The sequence below is a fragment of the Monodelphis domestica genome, chromosome 4, assembly GCF_027887165.1.
Source record: "Monodelphis domestica isolate mMonDom1 chromosome 4, mMonDom1.pri, whole genome shotgun sequence".
Classification (NCBI taxonomy): Eukaryota; Metazoa; Chordata; class Mammalia; order Didelphimorphia; family Didelphidae; genus Monodelphis; species Monodelphis domestica.
In genome coordinates this window covers 303461635-303479521 of record NC_077230.1, presented here as the reverse complement: position 1 = coordinate 303479521, position 17887 = coordinate 303461635, and the positions used below count along the sequence as shown (strand labels likewise).

General features: G+C 37.9%; 1 protein-coding gene across 1 annotated transcript in view; it reads right to left on the bottom strand.

The window, feature by feature from the left end:
- Nucleotides 1–1336: 1336 nt before the first annotated feature.
- Nucleotides 1337–17887, bottom strand: part of LOC100026292 (WD repeat-containing protein 49-like) — a 223135-nt gene continuing 206584 nt past the window's right edge. Inside the window, exons 26-29 of the mRNA XM_056825130.1 lie at nucleotides 15577–15665; nucleotides 12348–12538; nucleotides 4301–4395; nucleotides 1337–2601 (exon numbers count right to left, since the gene is read on the bottom strand). Coding sequence (XP_056681108.1) covers nucleotides 2424–2601; nucleotides 4301–4395; nucleotides 12348–12538; nucleotides 15577–15665 — 553 coding nt within the window. The 3' untranslated portion in view covers nucleotides 1337–2423. The remainder of the gene's footprint in view (nucleotides 2602–4300; nucleotides 4396–12347; nucleotides 12539–15576; nucleotides 15666–17887) is intronic.

Here is a 17887-nt window from a genome sequence, read left to right as displayed (position 1 = left end):
CTTTCTCTCTATATACTAAATCATTTGATGATCTCATCGGTTCCCATGGATTCAATTATCATCTCTTTGTTGATGATTTTCATATCTATTTATCTAGTCCTAACCTCTCTGGTGACCTCTATCCTAGCATTTCTGCCTGTTGGACATCTCAAATCATGTCCCATCTTCTGCAAGAAGCGGTTCCTGATCCCTTTTAAGGCCTTCTTGTGAGATTATCTTAATTTATCTTATATGTATCTTATTTGTTGTTTTTATGTTGTCACCCTCTGTCCTTAGATTGTGAGCTCAAGAGTAGAAACCATTTTGTGTGTGTAAGGGTTTTTTGCTTTTGTTTTTTGCTTTCTTTGTAGTGCTTGGAACATCATAGGTGTTTAATAAATGTTAGCTGACTGACTGATTGATTATTGTCCATGCATAACATTCCACCTACCAAGTAAGGCTGTCCTGGCATTTCTAGATCTACTTTCTTTTCACCTAGACTTTAAAGACTCCTTAACATCCATCAAAGCTCAGCCCCTGCAGGAAGTCTATACCAATTCCTCATTGCCATCGTCCTCTCCTCAGGGCTAATTTTCTGTTTACATTGTATATATTTTGTGTTTGCTTTTCTGTGTTCACTTGTTTCTCCTCAAAAAAGTGTACGTTGCTTGTGGGTAACAACAATGTTTTAATTTTTCATTCTTGTATCCACACTGCCTCATACAGAGTAGAAACTTAAATGCTTGTTGAATGAATAAATGAATGAATGAAATTATCCCTTTCATCTCTAATCTTTGGGCAGTCATATACTAGGATTCTTCTAAGGAATTTGGTATGAGGGCTTGCCTAACCTTTTTCAAGGCCACTTATCTATCTTTGGTGTCTATCTTTCACTCTACTGTGTGGCTCCAAGAAGCTGTAGCATGTTCAGCTAGTACATCCTAGTAAAACCAGATGGCCTAAACCAAGTTGGAGGTAACCAACAAGCTTCAAATCCATCAGTGAGGTAGGGGGGTGTCTGCTTCAAGCTTGTGAGGACTCCCTCCAGAAGGGGGAGATGAGAAAAATGTGTTCCAGTGACCATAAAGGCAGCTGAAGCAGGTGCTGTGGAGCACTTAGAGTTTGGTTAGACACTGAAGATGCCAAAGTCATCCAATGAATCCTGGGCCATCGCCAGTTGGCCTGACTCTAGTCTTGCCCCTGGAGTTCAATGACTGGGAGAGAAGGTGGGGATGATGACTTTGGGCAAGTCTGTCTCCCTTTAATCCATTTCATGAACAAGTCAAGATGTCACCCCTTGATGTCATTGGTCCCCTTTGAAATGGAGGAGGATGAACAACAACAGAAGAGAAAGCTATATAATAAAAGTGATTATTTTTATTGTGTGTATTTATAGTTTCTTCTCAAATAACTTATATATTACAGTTTTGCTCTCCCACCATCTTGGTGGGGATCTGTAGCAGTAGCTATTCTTTCTAGAGGAGGAAATGGACACAGTAGAAAAGAGGGTACATACTATTCCTAGGTTAACACAATGGGAGATAACAGGGGACAAATGGCAGAATTGATAGGACAGGGACAGTTCCCAACCCAATGTTTTCTTCATTAAGGCTAAGCTGAGTAAATAACTATTTCCTGGGGGCTGAAGGGAGATGAAGGGGAGAAGGGAGCTTGAATCCTAATTTGTAAGCTTAGACATGAACTCTAATTGTGCTGGGAAGCATGCCCACATCTGCTGAAATAATTTTTTGTCTTGTTATTCTCTGACTGTTAGCAGAAAGAGCAGGAGTTCTTTACCTTTATCTATTATAGCCTCCTTTGGCAGCCAGGTGCCTACAGACATTTTCCTAGAATCATGTTTTTAAATGAATAACACACATAGTGTTATAAAACATACTTTAGGGGGCAGCTGGGTAGCTCAGTGGATTGAGAGCCAGGCCTAGAGATGGGAGGTCCTGGGTTCAAATATGGCCTCAGACACTTCCCAGCTGTGTGACCCTGGGCAAGTCACTTGACCCCCATTGCCTAGCCCTTACCACTCTTCTTCCTTGGAGCCAATGCATAGTATTGATTCCAAGATGGAAGGTAAGGGTTTTAAAAAAACCATACTTTGTTTGTGTGATCATGGTTCTTACTCCTCCTATATTAAAATAAGAATGTGATTTTTTTCCAAGAAAAGTTCACAGACCTTCTCCCCTAAAATATATGCACAGAAATCTTGGAGAGGGTGTGGTCTGTATGTGAACCCCAGTCTTAGAGTCCCTGTATTACACTCTGTTAGATGTGTTGAATCTTCAGGGAGAGAGAGAGTTGTGAATAAAAGAAAACATTATAACATTCTCTAGTATTCAAAAAGGAAAATTCCAAAGGAAAGAAACATTTTAAAGTTTTCTAGCATTCCAATTGTGAGGGAGCAGCTTAATGATCAGTCCTTTGAAATAACTTTAGTTATTCTTTTCCTTAATATCACTAAAAACAAAGTCTGTACCAATAATAGATAAATCTGGTTTTCCTCCTATAGATGGAATATTGGCAACCTCATGACATTTGAGGGTGTGATAAGCACTAGGCCACCCAGTGTTAAATGGCCTGTTGGAATTCTTGTTCTGTTCTTGTGGCAACCTAAGAAAATAAAACCATATAAAAATGTAAATTAGTATTGCAGAGACCAGGAATATGGAAAGCCTATTTCTTATCCCATCCCAAATAAGCTCCTTTCACTTTTTTCCTGTCATATCAATAGTCAAAATGAGTTTTTCATTAGCAGATATAGAAAAATAGCCATGTCTCAATCCTCCCTCCCACCCCTGTGATCTCACATTTCTCTCTTCCCAATCATATCTGTATACCTTGAAGAAAAATTCATTCCCATTACTTCAGATCCTTATTTAGCACCCTGCTAAATTCCAAGTCTTACTATTCCACTAAATTCCCATTTGATGGTTTTCAATGACCTCTTAAGATCTTTGATCTTTGATTCATTCAGTCAGTCAATCAAAAAGTATATGTTAAATATCTTCTATGTGACAGGCTAGGTGCTGGGGAAACAAAGAGAGAAGATGAAACAGTGCCTACCCTCAAGGATTTTTTGGTGTTTTACTATGTGGTTATCTGAGCCTCCTAACAATCTGGTGAGATAGGAGCAGAACTCTGGAGACCCTGACACAGGAAAATCAATTAAAGGATTTGAGAAAGGCTAGGCTGGAAAAGCCTTCAAGTTTTTGAAGGGTTGTCACATAGAAGAGAAATTAGATTTATTCTAATTGGCTTCAGATAGCAGACACAGGAGAAGAGGGTGGAAGTTGTAGAGGGGCTCATTTTATTGAAGAGTTAAATCCATTCACATTTAAAATTCAGTTGTTGAGTTTATGTTTTTTATTTATTTTGATTGATTTTTTCTTCCTCATTTAAGTACTCATTCCCTATATTTTTGTTTTGCTTACATTAATTTGATCCCATTCTGTTCCTATAGACTTTCCTTTTATCTTTATTACTTTATTCTATCCCAACTTCCTTAAGTTTGTTGTTGTTGCCGCCATTATTCTCCTTTTTAAAATGTTTGTTCTTTTGTTGTTTAGTTGTTCAGACAGGTTGACTCTTTGTGACCCCATGGACCATACTATCCATGGAGTTTTCTTGGTAAAATACTAGAATGGATTAAGGCAAGTAAGGTTTAAGCAATTTGCCCAAGGTCACACAGCAAGCACAGTAGTTAGCACATTGCTGGACACATAGTCTTAATAATATCAATAACACCTAACAATTATATAGTGCTTTAGGGTTTGCAAAATGCTTTACAAATAGTGTCTCATTTGATCCTTGCAACAACCCTGGGAGGTAGACATTATTATAATCCCTCTTTTCCACATGATGAAAAGGGAGGCAAAAGTTAAGTGACTTGGCCAGGGTCACATAGATAAAGTCTGAGGCAGGGTTTGAATTTGTCTTCCTGTCTCCTAGCCTTGAGTTTTAGCCATTATGCCACCTAGATACCTTATTGCAGGCACTTAATAAATGCATTCTGATAGACTGGAAAAAATGGATATATATGATGAGAAAGAAATCACATGATAAAAAGTAAAAGACTTTTTACATTCACATACCTTGCCCCTTTAGATTTCTACAACCACCTGTAAGGCACACTAAAGAAGTGCTAATAGCTCTTTTTTTCCCCTTTTTACAAATAAGGCAACAGAAGGAATGCCAAACAGTCCTAAGTCACAGAATTATTAGTGATAAAATAGAACCCTAATCTGAGTTTCAGAGATCTTTGAATGCTTTTAGAACCCCAAGATGTTTATTTTTCACATTTTGTATTTACCTAGTCTGCTGATGAGCTTGAATATTAATTTCTTTTTTTATTTCAACATCAGTGGGAGGATCTTCAAGGATTTTAAGATTCAAAGTCTGTTCAGCCTAGCAGAAAGAACATCAGAGTTTCACCTTTCCAATAGTATTAGAGATCACAAATAAACCTTGAGGTATATGGATGAGAGTCAAAGCACTGTACAATGTCATTTTATTGCCATTTCAATCTATCAGCTTCTGTATGATATAGTTTACCAGCCAAATAGTATAGTAGAGAGCAAAATGCACTGGGAATATATTTGGATTTGAACCCTAGCTTAGCTCCCAATTCATTGTATAGTCTGAGGCAAGTGACTGAATCTCTCTGACTTTAGTTTCCTCTGAAAATGAGTAGATTGGAAATAGAATAAAGAATCTCTTACATCTGTTCTAGATTTTAAAACAAGTTATGATTCTTTGATTCTAAACACATCCATTTCCAAGGGAATAATCATAGAATATCAGTCTTTCTGCCTCAATTCTTACTCTCATACTAGGGGACTTCCACATTCATATTGATGCTCCCTCAAGGACTCTAATTTCCAAGTTCTTTAATCTCCATAGTTCCCAGGTCCTCCCTCCTCCACTCCACCTCAGCTACAAAGAGAAATGGTCAAAACCTTGACCTTGCTGTAACACATGTATTCTACTTTCATATTCATGAACTTTGAAATTCATTTATGTGATCATAACCTTTTGGGATTTCATCTTTTCCTCTCCTTTTACAACTCTTAACCCTGTTCTTCATCCTCATCGTGATTCTCAATCCTTTTACCCCTTATTTCTTTTCCATGTCATCATCCATTCCCTTGGCTGCTCTTTTCCCACTTTCTTGTCTTGACCTCTTGGAGATTAAGTTCAACTTTACACTCTTCTTCTCACTCTTATTCCTTGTCCACATGTCCCATCACTGATCATATCTTATCAAATGCCAACCTAAGATTACTCCTATCATTTTCTCCTATACCCATGCTGAGCTGGAGAAAGTCATAAAACCATTATCCTCAAGCTTCCAATGGCACCCCTTCTCTCTCTTCTCTCAACTGAGGATCTTGCCTCATATATTGCTGAAAAAATGAGGCCACTCAAGGAGAGCTCCCTCTTCTTCATCCTCCTTATTCCATAACCTTCAGATATCTTCTGTTTAACCAAATTTGTTTCCTTAGGGAACAATTGAGATTATGATTCTGTTTAATTAATTTTATTCAATTATTGTGGCCTAAGAGTATATACTAGATTGCTGTATGACAAAAATAATTTCTCTGTCTCTCTGATATAATTTTGTCTATAAAAAGCCTCCTTAGAATTCAAATATATTTTTTCAATCTGTCATCTTCTGTCTTAGAATCAATACTAAGTACCAATTCTAAGGCAGAAGAGCAATATTGGCTAAGCAATTGGAGTTAAGTGATTTGCCTAGGGTCACGCAGCTAGAAAGCATCTGAGGGCAGATTTGAACTCAGAATCTCCCATCTCCAGGCTCTCTATCTACTAAGTTACCTACTTGCCCCCAAATCCTAATATGTGTTTGTGGTTATTCTTCTACCTTCTGAACCTGTGCTTATGCAAAATAAAACCTGTGTTTATCTCTATAAGTCCTGCATCATGTACATTTACTTGTCAGCAGTAACCTACCACATGAACACGAAAAAGATATTTCTCCACTAACAAATTTGATGCCCTGAAACATCTCAAACTCAAGGGGCAGAGACATCCATAAAGAGAAGCTGAAAAGGGGATGAGGAGGTAAGGTAATCATAGTGGAGAAAAGTAAAGAGAGTCAAGATCCATCCTAAAAAGGAATGAAGGAGTGAACATGACAGGGCTGGGGACTTTGGAGATACTAAGGGGAACTGACCAGTCAGAGGAAGGGGCTACAAGGATGGAGTGATCTTCCAGGGTTAGAAGGCTGCTGGACCATAGTGGAGAAAGAGATTCAAGAGCGTAACCCATAGAGACATATGCATAATTTAAAAAAATAGTAAAGACTTAATAAATTCTGTTGACTGATTAGTTGACTTTGTGGGCTATCCTATTATATCCCTTCATTTTTAATATCAACACTTCACATTTATACAGTGCTTTAAAGACTTTACACATATTATCTCTCTTGAGCCTCACAATACCACTATGTTGCTCTATTGCTCTCTGTATAAGATATATAATATTTAAGAATTTGGAAAATGATGCTGAGGAACTTTGGACCATGTTGGGCAGGAAAATTTATTTGATTTATCAGCTTTCATTCAGTTCACAGAATCAAAGAATTTCAGAGCTTTATTATAAAGTATCACAAGAGCCAAGTAGTTCAGTATAAGGACAAAAATCCCTTCTCCAAGATCCCAACAAATAACTCTTTGATTGAAGATCTCCAGAGAAAGAGAACCCATTATCTTTGGAATCAACCAATTCCATTTCCAGATAGCTCTGACTCTTAAGATGTTTTTCTTCCTTTTTCATCTATTATTCCTAGTTCTATAGTTTGGGTCCAAACAGAACAAGTCTTTAAGATAACCTTTCAAACACACTTGGGGACAGTTATCTAATCCTTCCTATGTCTTCAGTTCTCCAATCTAAATATCTTTCATTCTTTTAAACAGTGCTTGTGTAGGAGCAACTAGAGGTCCTTTGCTAATCAGGTCACCCTTTCTTCTGGTTCTATTCCCTAGCAAAGATCCTCAGACATGGCTTATCCATCAACTCGATCTTGGGGAGGGAACATTATAGAAATTATTTATAATCTAATTGTGGAAGTAAAGTTTACATGAACACCTAGCTCCTGAGGTGTTTATAATAACTTTTATTATATAATATTTATAAAGTTTGAATTTATATTTATGTATACTTATATATATTTATATACTTATATTTATAAAGTGTATAATAAGCTTTCATAATAAACCTCTAAATTCTTTGATTCTGTGAACTGTATAAAATCTGGCACATTATATGTGTGTGTGTGTGTGTGTGTATAAAACTCTTCTGAAATTCTTCTGACTATAATCTTCTCTTCTTTAGTCTCTCTCTCTCCTCACTCTTCTCAAATTCATTCTTTGGTCTTGCTTGACTGCTCTAATCCTTCTGTACTTCTACTTTGTTCTCTTAATATAGTACCCTGGCTTTGATTTTACTTCTCTCCTTTTACTGTTGTGACCCTAAGATTAACCAGTTCAGCCATATACTACCGGTTACTCTTGAAACTCTTTCTCCCTTGTTCCACCATAAATCTTTGCCATATTTTCCAGAGTAGCTATTCCAAATCTGTTCACCTCTCTTCAAACCTCCTATACTACCTCCTTTTCCCCATCCTTTCAACAGAATGCCTTACTTCCCACTTTTATTATAAAATCCATGTCATCTGTCATGCTCTTCCTCTTTATGCTTTAAAATCTCTTTCCCTCCATACATTCTTCCTTAGTTTTAGTCTTTGATGAAAAGATGATCCTTCTTGCCATAGTTTATCTAATATTTATTTCTCTCCATGTATTCTATGTTCTAGACATTCTTAACTTGCTCTTCAAATAATCACATGAATATTTATTTATCTATTTACATGTTGTATCCCCTGCTAGAATGTAAAGTCCTTGAGGGCATAGTCTTGGTTTATTTTTGAGTGTTTTCCCCCCAGTCTTTGTATCCCTAGTGTCTGGCACAGAACTTTACACTTAGATGGACTAAACCAGGTTGAGGGTAATTAATAGACCTTAATTTTATAGATGAATTAGGGAGGGTGTCTACCCCCAGCATGTGAACGCTTCCTCTGGTAGAATGGGCAGATAGATGAGAACACTTTGTTCCAATGGCCACGAAGACAGCTGAAGCAGATACTTTGTCTGCTTAGAGCTTGGTTAGACATAGAAGAGGTCAAGGTCATCCACTGCACCTTTGATTATTGCCAAGCATCTTGACTTTTGTCTTACCACTGGACTTAGATGACTCTGGAAGAGAATGAGGCTGACGAATTTGGCCAACTCTGCCTCACGTAAAACTAACTCATATGCAAGTCATCAACCTCGTGATGCCACTGGTCCTTTTCAGAAATGAAGGATAAACAACCACAACTTAATATTATGCTTCTTGGATTAAATTGCTGCACATTTGGGCTTTATTTAGCTGAAAATATGAGTTCCTTTTTCTTTTCTTTTTCATTTTGATTCTAAATCAATTCCTGTATTTGAATTTGTAATCTGGCTTTCCTCAGATCTTGTGTACTATAGAGCTGTTCAAATGTTTGTTTCTATTTAGAAATTAAGCACTTAATTTGGATAATTTTTGTTTAAACCTTGCTTGCACTTGTTTAGATCTTCATATTCTCTGCCTTTCTCTCTTTACTCTCCACCTTTTCCTTTGCCCTGAGCTCCACCCTTACTTTTGTTTCCTTTTTTTAAATGGTAGGATCCTCACATTTAAAGAATACATTAATTTTCTTGGTAGCTAAGAGATCCCCAAAGTGCTGTCCATGGTGCTGTTCACACAACTCCTTAGTGTCCTCCTAAAATTGCAGTATCCTCTTTCTAATCTTGGGAAGACTTCCTGAGCCTGTTGTTATCAAGGGTGCTGTGTGCCTGATGAATTGGTAGGTTTTCTTAAGCTCTGCTTGCTCAGTAACTTTGTTTCTTATTTTGACCACGTTTTGGGGTCCTGCTGGAAATACAGATTAAGATACACTGTGATCAGAATTCCAGAAGGTCCTCCCACAGTCTGCTCAGGAAAACCAAAGATGCATACATAACACTTTGCAAACAAAGTCTATTGCTTTGATATGCAATATAAGTGAAGAGAAGTAACAGCTAGTGAAAGGACCTTCTTTGCTGTCTAGGGATTCATGAAATTTCTTGAAAAGCTAGTGTGAATTATAGGCCACTAAAACTATCCAAATCTAGTTGTTGCTCAGTTGCATCTCACTCCTTGTGACTCCATTTGTATTTTTTAATTAATTAATTTAGAATATTTTTCCATGGTTACATGATTCATGTTCTTTCCCACCCCTCATCCCTTCCCTTTCCGGGAGCTGACAAGCAATTGCACTGGGTTTTACAGGTATCATTGTTCAAAACCTATTTCCATTTATTCATCTTTGCAGTAGACTGATCTTTTAACATCAAAATCCTAATTAGACCCCTATCGAACCACATGATCTATCATATGTTTTTCTTCTGCATTTCTGCTTCCACGGTTCTTTCTCTGGATGAGGATAGTGTTCTTTCTCATAAATTCCTCTGGATTGTCCTGGGTCATTGCATTATGACTAGTAGAAAAGTCTGTTACATTCAATTGTACCACAGTGTATCAGTCTCTGTGTACAACGTTCTCCTGGTTCTGCTCCTCTGACTCTGCATCAATTCCTGGAGATCTTTCCAGTTCACAAAGAAATCTTCCAGTTCATTATTCCTTTCAGCACAATATTCCATCACCAACATATACCACAATTTATTCAGCCATTCCCCAATCGAAGGGCATCCCCTCATTTCCAATTCTTTGCCAGCACAAAGAGCACAGCTATAAATATTTTGTATAAGTATTTTTCCTTATTATCTCTTTGGGGTACAAACCCAACAGTGGTATGGCTGGGTCAAAGGGCAGGCAGTCTTTTAAAACTCTTTGGGCATAATTCCAAATTGTCCTTCAGAATGGTTGGATTAATTCACACCTCCCCCAGTAGTGTATTAGTGTCCCAGTTTTGCCACATCCCCTTCAACATTTATCCATTTGTGGTTTTCTTGGCAGAGATTCTGGAGTAGTTTTCCTTTTCCTTCTCCAGATTATTTTACAGATGAAGAAACTGAGGCAAACAAGTGTCTGAGGCTGGATTTGAATTTAGGAAGAGGAGTCTTTCTGATTACAGGCCTGGCACTCTACTACATCACCTTACTGTCCCAAACAAATCTAGTGCCTTCTTTAGAAACTCATATTCCTAGTTCTTAGCTCTCCCATAACTAATCTTATTAAACTTTTTTTAAAATTAATTTAATTAATAATTAATAAAAAATTAAAAAAATTAAATTAAAAATTAAAATTCTTGAGAAAAGGACTTTGTATTATTCTTATTCATATTCATCACCCTGACTAGCTAATTCAGTGCCTACATATAATAGACCTTCAAGAAAAGTTTATCAATGGTATAAAAACTCTTTCTGTGTGGGAACCCCTTCTAATTACTGCTTACAGCTCTCAAACAATAAGTAACATAGTCTTAGATGAGAGGCTTTTAACCTTCTCTGTCTCACAAATCTCTTGGGCAGTCCACTAAAGTCCATAAACCTTATCTCAGAATTGTGTTTTTAAATAATAGAAGGAAATTCTAAGAAGTTAGTAAAAAAAGATGTAATTATTTTTGCATCCAAGTCCATGAACTCCCTGAAGTCTATCCATAAACTCTTTGGCAGTAATAGTGATGGTGGTGGAATAGCCGGGAGGAAAGAGATTCTATGGTTAAGAATGCCTGTCTTAGAGGTTTGACTGAATCTCAGGGAAGTTAAGTGATTTGCCCATGGTCTGATTAATTGTCAGAGGTCCAGGTCTGCCTTACTCTGAATCCAGAACTCTACTGATATATATTGAATTGAAAACTGAATTTAATCAAATGATTGGGAATGTGCAGACTTCGTTAGTTTCCATTTCTGAATTGGTTTTAGTTCAATTGGCTTTACATGGTGCTAATGAAATCACGTGTATAACTTCTAAAGGAGGCATTCAACTCTCTTCACCAAAATACTAGATTGCATGCTAAACCCAAGCCAACAATCTCAGGAGACAGTGATAATGGTCATCAGAGAAACTGAGCAAAAGAATAAGAACTGATCAGTGCAAATCTGTCTTTGTTTTTCAGTTGTATATGACTCCTTTGGGGTTTTGGTAGGTGGGGCAAAGGTACTAGAGTGGTTTGCCATTTCTTTCCTCAGAGCATTTGACATATGAGGAAACTGAGGCAAACAGAGTTAAGTAACTTGAATAGAATTATAAAGCTAGTTAGTGTCTGAGGCCAGATTTGAACTTGAGAAGATGAATCTTCCCTACTCCAGCCCAGTGCTTTATCTATTGCACCACCTAGCTATCTAAATTTATCCTTAGTATTCAAAAAAGATTGAAACTGAAATCACATGCCCTAATGATGGTAAGTCAGTAGTGACATCTTTGTATAGAAGCAGCATTTTTTTTTTATTTGGATCTGATTTAACTGAGAAAAATAACCTGTGCTGTGGAAATTCCTTATACTGATGCATATCACAAGATACCTGTTACCTGTTACCATAACCAATTCTTGCTTAACATGGACCATTCTGCAGACTTCTCTCTGCAGAGCTCCCCATAATCCCACCCCTCTGGGGATCTGTAGCCTGGCAAACTGGGCAACTTTAGTGCCTAGAGAAAAGAACCCCTCGTCTTAGAGCTATATCTAAGCTGCTCCAAGGGCCAATTTTAGTGATATAAATTTACCTAAAAAGCAAGAACTACATGGTTAATAGTGTTGGAATTGCCTGGGAGCATAGAGAGCTTACTATGATTTGTCCATGGTTACATAGGGATACATTATGTGTCAAAAGCAAGACGTAAGCCCAGGCCTTCCAGATTTCAAGGTCGATTCCCTCTCTTCTTTGCCACCCTGGCTCTTTAAAGGGGCTAGAGGAAGGTTTGCTTAGGTTAGAATTTTTACTTGATTCTTTTGGATCCTGCCTAGGTTTTTTTCAGGTCTGGGGTTTATGATGATAATAAATATTTATATGGTACCTTAAGGTTGGAAAAGTACTTTACATCTATTATTCTATTTGACCTTAAAAGCAAGCCTATGACATAAGTATTATTAGTATTCTTATTTTTTAGATAAGGAAACTTACAGAGATTAAATAACTTGACCAGTCACATAGCTAACAAATGTCTGAGGCAGGATTTGAACCCAACACCTCCTGACTCAAAGTCCTACACTCTATCCAGTCCACTATCTAGCCATGTCCTATGACCTGCTATTAATTATAGGGTTGTCCTAAAGTGAAGACAAGTGGCCTGAAAGTTTGGGTACCAACCTTAGCCCTGGATTTCTCCTGAATTATTTTGCCTTCCTCTAAATGATCAATCCGTGAAGTTGGAATATTCTCTGCTAACACTTGGTGGACTGGCATACTCGTTGGATCCTTCAGGATTTCAGAGGGCACCATAGGATGTTTCCAGGAGGCAGCTGTATAAACATCCCAGAGTTCACTCTGTCCAAAAGTGCCTAAGACAAAGAAATATTAATGAATAGATGACAGGAAATCATCTGCTCTCTAATTATCTTGGTGCTATGATCCCAAGAGTCTCTTTTATAATCCATTAACGCTCATTATTAGGTTCAACGTATGTACTTCCATATGAAAAAAAATCTCAGGGAAATGGTCTGAGAAACACCCCTGCTGTATACTTCACTTATAGTTCAAGTCTTTTAGCATGTGTGCTGAGCATCCATAGTACCAATGTAGTTGGAATGCGGAAGAGTGTAGACAAGACATCAGGAGGTCCCAGTCCCCATCCTGACTCTGCTACTCATGTGTCATTGCATCTTTTGGCACCTTCCTGTCCTCATCTATAAAACAGAGATGATAAATGACCTTGTCTGCCTTATAAGGTTGGGACGAGGCTCACACGAGATGAGGCTTGTGGAAGTGTTTTGCAAACTGTAAAGTGCTCACTAAATATGTTATTATGATTATTCTTAGTGATATATGATTAAGGACATATATAGTATTTGCTTTAAGGAACATTGCAGCTCCATGGCAGAGGGTAGAATGATGAGCCTGAAATCATGAGGATCTGAGTACAAATCTGTCCTCAGACTCTGAGCTGTGTGATCCTGGGCAAGTAAGTCACTTAGCCTCTATTTGCTTTACTTTCTTCATTCATAAAATGGTGGTGGTGGTGGTGGTAGGATGTAATAATAGCACCTAGATCACAGAGTTATATAGATCACAGAGTTATATTGAGGTATGAATGGGATAGTACTGTCAAGCTCTTAGCACAGTGCCTGGCACATAGTAGGCACTATATAAAATATGTTAGCTATTATTAAGGGAGACAAAAGAATCTACTTACATCATGCTCACACATTTTCCACATTAGACAACTAGTTTCTTTCATATACCCAGGATGTATCAATATCTTTCCCACCTCCATACCTTTGCTCAAGCTGTGCTCCCTATTTGGATTATCCTTGAGTTTCCCCTTACCTCACCTCCTTCCAATAGTAGCTTATACATGGATGGCACTTTGTAAGTGCAATGTATTTACATATACATGATCTCATTCGAGTCTTACAACATGTACAGCATGTACAGCATGCTCAGTAAGGGAGGTAGGTCAAATTTTCTTATCCTCATTTTGTCTTTGAAGGAGCTACATTTCAAAATGGTTCAAGAGTTGCTTAAGTTCTTAACAGTAGGAAGTAGTTGATTCAAGGCACCATCCCAGCCTCCATGTTGCCAAAGAGGGTCCCTCAACCTCCTTTGAGATCCATTTCCAATTTCACCGGCTCTAAGAAGCTTTCCCTGACCACTTCTTTATTATGTGATCTGTACGAGACTTTGGAGACTATATGTTCAAATTTCTCCTTTTATAGATGACAAAACTGATTCACTATAAGTTCCTTGCTTAAGGCCATAATAGTCCATAAAGATTGGAATCCAGTTCTTCTAGAGTGCTAGAGGCAGGGCTCTTTCTACTGCCTCCCTCTTTTCATTCCTAGGGAATCCGATATATGCCCTTATTGAAAGAATGGGGTAAATAGACTGAGAGTAAATCCCTCCACAGATTTTGTGTAGCATGCTATTTGTAACTCTTTCATGCTCTCGTCTTGGCTACGTTGCAATATTTTTACTTATGTGTACATTTTCTCTAAGTTCCATGAGGAATGATTTTTAGTTTTGTACCTAGCACAATACCTTACATGTAACAGAAACTTAATATATATTTCCTAAATTGAAATTAGAATGAGGATTGCATATATATATATGAAAAGGGACAGAGTTACTGGAAGAAAACTTATAGAAGAAACTTAAAAGGAAAATGAAAGGAAAAGAGGAATGTGGCTTGTTTCATACTTGAGGAAAGGTTCAGAGGATGACAAGAGGTAAGCCAGGGAGCAGATATTAAAAGCTATAACCATTCATTATGGCCCCAGGAGCAAGCTCCCAAAACTACCTTAGGAGCAAGCTGTATAGAAAGGTGCCTTTTGAATGAACTTTAAAACAAAATGCAATTGGGAATGTGAGGTAACTTAGAAAGAGACTTCAACTTCAGATTCAGCTAAGTGGAGTAGTGGGTAGAGTGCCAAGGATGGAGTCAGAAAACCTGGGTTCAAATCTGCCCTCAGATACTTCTTAATTATGTGACCCTGAGAAAGTCATTTAATTTTTGCCTAGCCCTTACCCTTCTGTCTTGGACTTGTTACCAAGACAGAAAGTAAGAATTTTTAAAAAATGGTTCTTCAATGAACTTAGAGCCTGATTACTAAGAATCTCTGTGTGACCTCCTGGATAGTCCAGCACTATTCTACTCCATTCACCAACAGTAGCGTCCCCAGTTAAGAGGTAGCTTCACCCAAAAGTGCCTTCTTCATTGAAGAAACTTAAGTTCTCTCAATGCCTTCTAAATTTCCACACCTAGGGGCAAAGTCCCCACAATTATGCCTTAGTTATGGCTCTGTGACTAGTTGGAAACCATCAGAAGTCTATAACAACCTATCTACTCTTGCTATTTGTGCTGAAAGTGTTCCAGGTTAAATACAACAGGAACAAATATTTGCTCAGGGCTTCCTTATCTATATTGTGAGAATGTTAGAAGAGATTCAAAGATGAAAGAAGGTGCCTAGAAACTTACGTGTTAATGGAGCAGTACTTGTGTGCAAATAAAGACGATGCAGTATAAAATATACTGTGGCAAAGGAGCAATCAAATTAAAATTACAAAAGATTTCATCAGGTAGAGAAAACAAATCTCCAAATAGGACCATGATCTTAATCAGACTGTTTTCTCTCAGGTTGTTTCTAGATTTCAAACATCATCATCTATGGAAATACAATTCCCAACAAACTTATCGCCATAAGTCTAGCTGGATTTCTTAGCTTAACTGTCTGGGATTCCCACTTTGGCCAAGTGGCGTTAGATTTCATTCCCCAGAAAATTATTTCCTCAAGCTGTTTTTGGCTCTTCATTCAGTAAATAGCATATGTGTGTCCCCTGCTAAGCCTCATCTTCTGTATATACGAATGTGGAAATTCCATACCTATATACTCTCCATCCATACTCCATAAACGAACTGTACAGTCAATGGAGGAAGACAATAGAGCCTTTTCTTCCTCTATCAGCTCTAAGCTAATGAAATGAAAGAAAATGAATAATAAGTTTACTATGAAAAAACAGCAATTTTCTAGGATGATCACAGTCAGCTAAATATGACCAAGAATCAGAGGATCATGGAGTCAATAAATCAACAGCTCTTTAACAATAACCAATAATAAAAACAATAATCATAGTTGATATGAATAAAATTATTTAAGCTTTTCAAAATATTTTCCATCCATTATCCCACATGAGCCTCATGGCAACTCTGTGAGGAAGGCACCCACCGAAGCTGTTATTATCTTCATTTTACTGATGAGGAAAATGGTGGTCCAGAGAGATTAAGAGATTTGTCCATGGTTAACAGTTAGTGTATCCCACAATTCAAGGAAACATGAGCCACAAGAAGTCACTTAAATTGTGCAATTTGTCTCACATAGCTATTCCTGCTTTCATCATCTCCTACCACATTCTTCCCTCCAATCATACCCTGACTTGAGACTCAAGTAATCAAAGAAGGCATTGTGAATGCGAAAGTTGGAGAAAACCTGCAACAGAGCTGAAGGAGTAAGATTTGCAAAAGCTGTCAATCAAGAAACATTCTGGAATGGAATGGTGATGGGGGGGAGGGGAGGAGAGGGGAGACTGTTGAAAGGAACAGCCAAATGGTGAGAAGTGGTTTCTTGCTCTTGAGGCATGAAGGAGTAAGGACTGAGAAAATCCTTTTACTGATTTCTCCCTATTGGACAAAAGTGACTAAAATCCTCAACTTGTTAGCCATATCCATTGATTCAAGACTCTATTCTATTATTCTTCAATTTAGGAGTATTTTAAGATTAGGGAAACCCTAAACCCTCTCTCCCATCAAACTTCCCTGTCCTTCTCCCTTTCCTAAATAAGCCCCCTTGTTTAAACTATCCAAAAAGAGAGTTATCTATTAGATTTATCAGGAAACTCACTTAGTTGTCTTCCAGGGTCACCAACTGAAGAAATCAACTGCTGGGGGGGGGGGGGAGAGAAAATGAAGGGAGGAAAGGGAAGAGGGTGGCAGACCTGATCTCTCAAGCACCATAACCCTTAAACCAATTACCTAATCCAGCATCCTGAAAATGCCCTTATATAGTCAAGTTCAAGGGGACAACAAGGTGGCTCAGTGGATTGAAAGCCAGGCTCAGAGATGGAAGGTTCTGGACTCAAGTCTGGTTGATTCTTCTTAGCTGTGTTACCCTAAGCAAGTCACTTAACTCCCATTGCCCAACCTTTACCATTCTTCTGCCTTGGATCCAATACACAGTATTCATTCTAAGGCAGAAGGTAAAGAGTTAAAAAAAATAATAGTCTTCATGTCTAGTGAAAATGGTCCAGGATTAGGAGTTAGTGTCAGCTTTTCTACTGACTCAGTATAATTAAAAAAATTCTTTTAGCAAACATTTTATTAAACATCTTTTATATCCAGGTCCCAAATTGTTTAAATTGTCCATGGTTTAAATTAGATGGTATTTGCAAAGCACTTTGCAAACCTTCAAGTGTTCTAGAAATATTATATATTACTACCACCACCACCACCACCACCACCACCACCAAATATCCATTAATTCAAAGGGAGTCAGAGATAAAGAATGAGAGCATTGGTCAAGGAATGTTAGTGTTGTGGAGAAAAGTTTTTGTCAATTTTTTTTATCAGAAAAATAAAAATGAAATTATTCTTTCTCATTGGCTTGTTGTGGTTACTATTCAGTCACATTCCCACTCTTTGTAATGACATTTGGGGTTTTCTTGCCAAAGATCTTGGAGTGGTTTGCCATTTCTTTTTCCAGCTCATTTAACAGATGAGGAAACTGAAGCAAATGAGATTAAGTGATTTGCTTAGGGACTCACAACTACTAAATATCTGAGATCACATTTGAACTAGAGTCTTCCTGACTTCAGGTCAAGCACTCTAGCACCTCTCTATAGCATTTTTTTAAACCCTTACCTTCCATCTTGGAGTCAATACTGTGTATTGGCTCCAAGGCAGAAGAGTGGTAAGGGCTAGGCAATGGGGGTCAAGTGACTTGCCCAGAGTCACACAGCTGGGAAGTGTCTGAGGCCAGATTTGAACCCAGGACCTCCTGTCTCTAGGCCTGGCTCTCAATCCACTGAGCTACCCAGCTGCCACCTCTCTATAGCATTTTATCTGTACCACTTAGCCTCCCTTCCCCCTGGATAGATGAATGAGAGAAAAGATGAAAAAATGTTTTAATTGCCAACTAGTT